This window comes from Zingiber officinale, chromosome 3B (assembly GCF_018446385.1).
Source record: "Zingiber officinale cultivar Zhangliang chromosome 3B, Zo_v1.1, whole genome shotgun sequence".
Taxonomy (NCBI): domain Eukaryota; kingdom Viridiplantae; phylum Streptophyta; class Magnoliopsida; order Zingiberales; family Zingiberaceae; genus Zingiber; species Zingiber officinale.
Genome location: NC_055991.1, coordinates 94,390,775 through 94,399,575, shown reverse-complemented (window position 1 = coordinate 94,399,575; position 8,801 = coordinate 94,390,775). Strand labels below are relative to the sequence as shown.

At 38.4% G+C, this 8,801-nt stretch overlaps 1 protein-coding gene across 1 annotated transcript; it reads left to right on the top strand.

Annotated features, from left to right (window-relative positions):
- Positions 1-1,408: 1,408 nt before the first annotated feature.
- Positions 1,409-8,801, top strand: LOC121967120 (transcriptional corepressor SEUSS-like). The gene is made up of 9 exons (XM_042517156.1): positions 1,409-3,352; positions 3,460-3,579; positions 3,760-3,808; positions 3,970-4,184; positions 4,293-4,361; positions 4,431-4,528; positions 5,468-5,561; positions 7,338-7,407; positions 7,596-8,801. Exons 1-9 carry the CDS (start codon positions 2,315-2,317, stop codon positions 8,378-8,380), a joined length of 2,538 nt encoding a protein of 845 aa, XP_042373090.1. The 5' UTR covers positions 1,409-2,314; the 3' UTR covers positions 8,381-8,801.

The following is an 8,801-nucleotide window of genomic DNA, read 5'->3' as shown; positions in this document are numbered from 1 at the left end:
TTTTGTTATAAAAAATTATAACAAAATTCTATTATATAAAATCATAATAAAATTTTATTACGAAAAATCTTAATAAAATTTTCTTTCATAACATCTATTGCATTGACCTCATCTAAATATGAGTCACCTGTCAACACTTGGTTAAAACTAATTCAACACTATTGTAGTAGTCTTGGATCACTATTATTAGACATGTAGTAGCTTTGGCTTATAATAATTTTGATTAAGTTAAAGAAATTTTAATCAAAGTGTAATTTTGATCAATTTATATAATTTTAATCGTTCTTGAATTAAGATCACATTATATCAATTTTGATTAAAATTATTATAATTTTATTAAAATAAATAATTTTTTTCACCGATATTTTTTAAAGAAAAGAATGAAAAATAAGATGATACACCAATATTTTTTTTTCAAAAAGATAATTAGAAAAATATGTGTAAAAAATGACAAAAGAAGGAAAATTTTAATAATTTTTAAAATCACATTATTTATTTCTCAAAAAGTATAATTACCCAACAAAGGAATTTTAAAGATTAACGTACAGCTCACGTGCCAACAAAAATAAGCGGCATAAAAAAAATCTTTCACGAGGAAAACAATCCGCATAGAAATGACATCCACCGAAATGGCATGCGCATGGATTTCGCCCATGCCATCGACATCATCCAACATGCATACCATGGCAATTCCCATAATCCCATGTCATGGATGCGGTCGCTGGCTTGAGGGTAGTTCCGTCAATTCAAGTGAATAGATGGCACTGTACGAATCAACGAATGGGGGGATGACACGTGTTGCGGAAGGCGAAATGGTATTTCCTAAAATAAAATATTAGATAAAATTCTGGAAATAACACGAAGCGCCGTCAGTTGCTTTGGAGTTATCTAGTAGGAATATCTATCTGTATAATATTCCCTCTACCCGACGGCTTACCTGGGGACCGGAGTGTGGGGTCCTTCGGTTTCGTCGCCTCCCTAACAACGGGTGAGTGGGTGTGAGTCGCCAAGATGGGTACCACCTTTAAGCGTTAAAAGATGTGCTCTTTATTTAATTGGATTCTTCTTCCGTTAAGTTAATTAACAAAAATCATCCATAATTGTTATAAATGACAAATAGTTGGTTGGCAAAAGGAAAACACGCGGCTACTCGTAATTTCATAGAATTCCAGGGGCTACAACGAATACGAGCATTACAACTTTCTTTCTTCATCCTACCCCATGCGTGCGCTCTCGTGTTTCTTGCCTATGCGATCGTATCCGTAGCCGTCCAAGGGCTGGGAAAGGAGCCCATCGAAACCGTTCACCAGCGCCAGACGGCCATTCCCGTCCCGCATGGGTCATGTATGCGTTTCCCCTCATCGGAATGGCTCATGGCCAATGGCCATGCATAGCATAAACATGGCAGGAAGCGGCAGCGGCTGTTGACTTCACATGGAGAGCAAACCAACGAATATAGAAGAAAGCAAGGAGGCGATGTCGTGGAATTAGCCAAATGGAAGAGATGTTTGACGCCCGCAGGAGCACGAGCAGATCTCTCACTGTTCCTCTCAATTGAAGGCTCAACCGAAATCGAAAGAGGAGGGAGCTTTTCCTTGTATTTGACACAAACCCTAAGTCTCGCAGCGGAAGCAAGACGGAGTGGGAAGAAGGTGGTAAGTTCGTCTTGGTTCCTCGCCCGTCGTCCTGTTTGTCTCTTCTCGTTGGTATCATTGAGAAAGTCGACTGCTTTTGGACTCCGAGCCGCTCAATAGAGGTGTTATTACCGTTCGGACTGGCGTTGGGATGTCTTCGTTGTCGGAGTCGATGTGGCGGCTCTACTTCAGATTCCAACGGGCCAAGAGGAAGAGATTAATGTGAGGAAAGCATCAACGGGCCAAAGATTGGATTTTTAACTTCTTTGAAGGTCCTTGGTTTTCTTCCTTGAAGAAAGATCTAGTTTTTATGACATGCTGGTTTGATTTTTTTTTCACATTTGGATGGGTCCTGGATTCTCGTCTTCGGTTTGCTATATTTTTGCTCTGGGAAGCGAAAGGAGATGTTGGGTGGGTTTCAGAGAGATTTCTTCTTTCTAGTTAAGATTCGCTTGTTTCAGAGTTAGTTGAGTGGACTCTAGCAGTATATGGAGAACTGAAACATTTGCCTTGTTTCTTTTCAACTGCATGGAATACCTCATCTCGTCATATGTTTGGATGGGAAAGTTCTTTCACTCTCTTGTATTGATAACTGATCTGAAGTTTTATCTGTAGAACTATGTTAATCTAAGCATCATTTTAGTGTGATAGTGTCACATCAGCTGCCATCATCTTAAACCATGATTCCATCAGGGTCTTCGAATTCCATCGGTGGCGCTCAGTCAGTTAACCCCTCTCTTCTCCGGTCAAATTCAGGCTTGCTTGGAGGATCCCAGCCTGGTTCAGTTCCATCTCAACCTCCTTTCTCTTCTCTGGTGTCCCCTCGCTCCCAATTTAACAGCAATAGCTTGCTTGGTAGTATATCAAATGTCCCACCTCTCAGCAATTCATTCGGGAACGGAGGACCTGTTGGGGGCCTTTCCTCGCCACCAGCAAATCTTCAGCAGCATGGTGGATTTGGTGCCGTTGATACAGTTATCTCTGCTGGGACTAATCCTTTGTCATTCACAGCTTCGGCAACCCAAAGCCAGGGCCAACAACAATGTTTTCAGAATCCTTCAAGCAGCCAAGTTCTTGCGGACCAACCACAGTTTCAAATTGATGCAGTGCTCAATTTCCAGCAGCAGTTCTCTCTTCCACCAAGTCAGCAGCAACAACAGCAGCTTCTTCGGGGAGGATTGAGTAACCTGAATCACTTGGCACCTGTTAAGTTGGAGCCACAAATGGGTTCCATTAAGTTGGAACCCCAAATGGGCCCTAATAATCATATTGGTCCATCACAGCAATTACAAACATTTCGTGGCATCAGCACAGTAAAAATGGAGCCGCAACAATTACAAGCCTTAAGAAGCTTGGGTCCTGTTAAAATGGAAAACCAACATTCAGATCCATCAATGTTTTTGCAACAGCAACAGCTGCAACAGCAGCAACAGCAGCAACATATTTTTCAGTTATCAAGGCAAAATTCTCATGCTGCTGCTGCACAATTGAGTTTCTTGCAGCAACAAAGGATTTTTCAGTTGCAGCAGCAGCAGCAACAACAACAACAACAGCAGCAGATTGCTAAAACTCTACCTCAGCAACGAAGTCAGCTGCACCAACAGCTTCTCCAACAAAATCTACCAATTAGAACTGCAATGAAATCAACAATGTATGAGCCAGGGATGTGTGCTCGGAGGCTAACCCAGTATATGTACCATCAGCAACACCGACCACAGGTGGATATATAATTTTTTACTAATAATCTCCTGCTCATACTCCTAACTGGAGGAGGATACAAGTTTCCTTATCCTTCCTTGTTTTATGTCCTAAAATTATAATGCAGGACAACAACATTGAATTCTGGAGAAAATTTGTAGCTGAGTATTTTGCTCCGGATGCGAAGAAGAGGTGGTGCGTCTCTCTTTATGGAACTGGTCGTCAAACTACTGGTGTTTTGCCACAGGTTTTCATTCATTAGTCTATCAACCTGCTCTTTTATCAGATTTCCTTTTTGGTGGCAACTATCCGTGTAAAATTGATTATATGATTATTCGGAGTATCAATTTATCTAGTTTGAAGATCTTCAGTTTATTTATGATGGTCATGTTCCTTAACCAATGTACATATTGGCTGAATTCTGTAGGATGTGTGGCACTGTGAGATATGTACCCATAAACCTGGACGTGGTTTTGGTATGCTATTTGTTTTGATTGTTTGATTTGGATGTTGTGGTTTGTTCTGGTTGTCATACTATAATAGGACCCAAAACTCTTAATGGTGATAATAGGTTGTTGGCTTCTTAAATTCTTGTTCGAGAACTCACACTTATTTCTTTTTGGATTTTGGTATGCAGAAACTACTGTCGAGGTTTTACCGAGGCTCTTCCAAATAAAATATGCTAGTGGCACCTTAGAGGAACTTCTGTATGTTGACATGCCCCGTGAGTATCAGAATGCCTTGGGTCAAATTGTGTTGGATTACTCCAAGGCAATTCAGGAGAGCGTCTTTGAGCAATTACGAGTAGTGCGTGATGGCCATCTCCGGATTGTTTTCAATCCCGATCTAAAGGTGAATTATATTTGCAACTGGTTACCTGTTCTAGTATTATTTGTTCAACTCGATACTGCTGAAAACCTTCCTCCATTATGCTATGACTATTTTATGTTCTTTTATTAGATATCTTCATGGGAGTTCTGCGCTAGGCGCCATGAGGAGCTTGTTCCTCGGAGAGTAATCATTCCTCAGGTTGAAATGCCATCTTTCTTTTGACTTCTTGAAGTTTCGTTTGACATATTTGGTAATCTTGTTGAGCAGGTTAGCCAACTTGGTGCTGTGGTACAAAGGTATCAGGCGGCAACTCAAAATGCACCATCAGGCCTACCAATACAGGACTTACAAAACACTTGTAACTCGTAAGCCCAGTCTCATGCTCCATGCTTAATATTCACTTCTGTTTTAAGTTTAGCAAATTATCTTATTTTACCTGTGAAATGAGCTTTCGTGTGCATGCATTTGACTTATGTTCTATGTTTATTTTTCTCTGAATAACTTATATCAGTATGTAATGCAACGATCAAGATCTTACCAATATCGGGTAGTACTTTATATTGTGTTTTATGTTTATACATTTCTAAAATAGATGGGACACATTTTATAGGAATTCCTCAACATTAGGACTAATTTTGAGATTGATCTTTCCATCTGCGTAATAATTTCATGACATCATTTAGAGTAGTACTTATGTTACTCTATAGTCAAATAGATACTTTTGGAAGTTTGTTGGTCCTTGCATTTATTTTTTTATTTTTTTATTTTTTTGCACTTTAGTAAATTATCTGGATGCTTCCTGTTTTGTTACTTCTGTTTACCATAGTAAACAATGAGTTTATATCTATATGACATTTTAAATTTGCTTAATGTCTCAACATATCTGTATTGAGCTTATGCAATTTATATTGCTATCAAATATATACCATCGGATAAATGTTAGATAGTGCTTTAATTACAGGACTAGCAAAAACTAGAGACCATTTTATGTATGAGTTTCTCTACATAGGATTCTTTTTACGATTCTGAATTTGCCACTTGCACAATTAATTTGCTGTCTTCATTTCTGGTTAGGTAGTGGAAAATAACAGTTGGAATACCTTGTTAATGCTATAAATGATTCTTAGCAAATTTTCCTTTGTTTCAACCTCATTGTATACTTTGCACATGTTAGCATATTCAAGTAAACAAGATATGGGTGTCTTAAAGCTTCTTTGTGTTAAATTCAGCACCCTTTAGGTTTGTTACACGCATGCATATACATAATTGTAATTCTTACAGAATGCATGTGGAATTTGTGATAGGTTTGTAGCATCTGCTCGTCAATTGGCCAAAGCTCTGGAAGTACCATTGGTAAATGATTTAGGGTATACAAAAAGATATGTTAGGTGCCTTCAGGTAGACTGTCATATATTTTGTATTTCTTTGAAGTTATTAATTGCTTACAATATTTTTCTTAGATGATATTTTATAGTCCGATGCTATTTTCGTTTTACAATTATTTTGCAGTGAGATTGTGTTGTCTGCTCGTGGATATGATTTTGACCTCTTTCTAATGGTTATTTGACTTTTAGTTAAACTTGAGAAATTTCTCAACCTTATTTTGGTACTTTAATTAGAAGATTGATTAGAAAGCTGTGCTTTAATCTAATTTATGCATATTAATCGTAATGGATTGTTGATTTACTTGATCTTTGTTATAAAAAACATCTGAACTTATTTGTCTGAATAAAAAGTTTAAAAGTATAATCCAGCTTATTTTAATTGTATCGCTATGCTATAACATTTCCTACCATAATGTAGCATATGCTATCTGAATGTATACGATCAGTTTAAACCTATAGATAAACAAAGTATATGTTTAACCCGAAAGATGCATTTGGTAGAATTGATATATAAACAAACACAACATCAAACAATGTCTGGTTCTTCTGCAGAGCCGATGAAACAATTTTCTTACACTGCTTCCTCGGCGATCACTGGTTTTCTCAATAATTTCTTGATTATTTGTCGGTTTGGCATTTCCAATTTCTCGTGTTTAATAGACTCATCTCCCCTTGTCTTTTTCTCCCTATGATTTGGAGGGTCACAAGTTGGAATCTCACCAATTCCTTCTATCTGCACACATGCTAGCCAAGATGATCACCATAGCTTTGAGACACTAGTGACATTGTAGCAGCGGGAGCTGCACTGGCAGTACAATGTAAATTTCCTGTGCTGCCTAGTCTCATATTTTGGTCCATTGCACATAGTTATAAATCTTGGATTCAACACATCCGACACCTTCCCCGTTCTAGTCCATTGGCAGAAGTTGTTCCGCATAGGTATATTTGGAATGTGCGATAGGCATTGACGATTCAGATGGTGCCTCACATTGAAGGTATACCTTGTTTTCATAGTATTATGATCCAGCAAAGTGGAGAAAGCTGTTTCCTTAAAACTACTCTGTCGTCTATGCTTCAACATTGGCATTTTTTATTGACATGGTACGATAGTAATTGACACCGTTACCATATTGTTCCACCCATAATAAAGTTGGTACCAGATACTGAAATTTTAAACCTTGCATTCAACACCCCTAACGTTGTCCTCCAACGCAACTTGATTGCTGGAAGGTGGTTAGTGCTTCGACAGATTTAAATTCTTCTTTATTCAGCAAACCATATAGATATCTGTCTGTTTGAAATCTGGTTTCCTCTCAACACATTGGGAGGGGAGGCTTTGCCTTAGCACTGACATTATGCTCGGCATAGTTTTAAATACACAATCTTTTGGCTCTATTGTTTTATACCTTAGCCATTAAGTCAAAGAACGTTTGCGTTTTTAGTTTCTAAGTTGATCTAGTATAGCGCGGACATGATTCGCTGTTTGTCTGAGTACAGTTACTCATCTTTTCTAGTTTCGATTGTATTTCTGCAAAAGTTCGGATAAAGAACATAATGCCCACAGCAATAATGTTAGTCTGACAGCAATTCTGATATAGCAATACTAGATACTCTTGTGATATTATTTTGATACTTTTAAAATCTTAAATTGCTACTTTCTATGAATCTCCCTTTGGATCTTTGTAAGCTATCTTTTCCTCGTTTAATTGTATTGCTGAAATATCTAGACGCGCTAGTTGTACTTATGACATTTCAATGTTATTGATTCTTTTACTTCGGGCAATGTTAGATATCTGAAGTGGTCAACAGTATGAAGGATCTGATTGATCATAGCAAAGAAACTGGAGTTGGACCAATAGGTAAACTTTTTTATGTTTTTTTATCTTTGGAATATCAACATAGTATCGAAATCGTAGCATTCCTTTTAAAGATTGAAACTCCACCGTAGCTTGAGATTTAAACCTTGTATACGGCCAATAGTTTCGAGAGAGTTCCTGTAACTTAGTCATTCTTAAACTTAACCTTTTTTGTTACTTTGGTGTGCCAGAAAGCCTGATTAACTTCCCCGGAAGACAACAGCAAATCATTGATCAGAATGCAAATCATAACAATCCGAGCTCTATGCATGCCGCAGGTTTGCAAATTTCTGCGGCCAGCAATGACGTTGGTACGAACAACTCCCTTGATGCTGCTTCATCTTTATCTGCATCAGCTGCTGCCATTGTTGGCACCCCCCAAAATTCTATGAATACTGAGCAAGAAAAGCAGATGAATTCTTTGAGCAACCCGTACGCTGGAAATAATGTACAGATTCCTTCTGCCAGCTCATCGAATTCGGTACCTCCTTTCAAACCTTCGTGTAGCAACAACCCAGTTTCGATCTCACAGAATGCTACTCACCTGAGCACTACTTCTGCAAGTTTGGCTATGTTACAAGAAAATGATGTGAATGATTCACAGAGCTCTGTCCAGCAAATTCTACAAGAACTGATGATGTCTTCACAGTTGAATGATGTGAACCCAATGGAAACCGATATGAAGCCAATTAATGGGATGCATCCAACCTTGAGTGCAATGGCACCGAGCTTGAACGCGGGGACTGGTTTCACAGCTTTGTATGGAACTGGTACATCTGCTTCAGCGAGTGGGATGCGAGCAGCAATGACAACTAATGGCATGGTTATGAATGGGAGGCATGGAACAATTCCACTTCCTCACGATCCGACAGCTATTAACCGTCAATCGCAAGATTTGAATAACCAACTATTGGACAGGTTAGAAGCTGTTAACAAGTTTGATAATCTACAATTCGATTGGAAGTCTTCTCCATAGAAGTTTACTCAGTGCACAAGTGGCTTCGTCAGATGATGAATAGTCGTGCTGCGCGCCACCAAAGATAGTGAAAACCTATACGCCCGCTCGATCGCCGCTCAGCTAATTTCTTCCAAAGATAACATGTAACATCCTTTTTTCTAGTTTCATTCACACAGCTTCTAATTTTCACAAATATATTGCTGTTTACCGGGTATGATGCGAGCAAGACACATCTAGTTATCAATTGGAAACCGGTGTATGCGAGTGTAGCCATTCCTCTATTTCAAATATGTAACGTGAGATAGTCTCCCAAGTGTTAGGAGAGTGGTTGTTGATGTTGTGCACAAGTAATGGTGTTCATAAAGTGTTTTTCTCATAGAGAAAATTGTATCGGAACAATTAATGTCTTGAGAATGAAGCAACAAGAAGTATTTTATTA

What these genes read in the sequence shown, in the direction of transcription:
- LOC121967120 (XM_042517156.1), top strand. Translation starts at nt 2,315, where the DNA reads ATGATTCCATCAGGGTCTTCGAATTCCATCGGTGGCGCTCAGTCAGTT. An exon ending in ATCAGCAACACCGACCACAG is followed by an intron (nt 3,353 to 3,459) that starts GTGGATATATAA and finishes ATTATAATGCAG; the next exon opens with GACAACAACATTGAATTCTG. An exon ending in GATATGTTAGGTGCCTTCAG is followed by an intron (nt 5,562 to 7,337) that starts GTAGACTGTCAT and finishes GGGCAATGTTAG; the next exon opens with ATATCTGAAGTGGTCAACAG.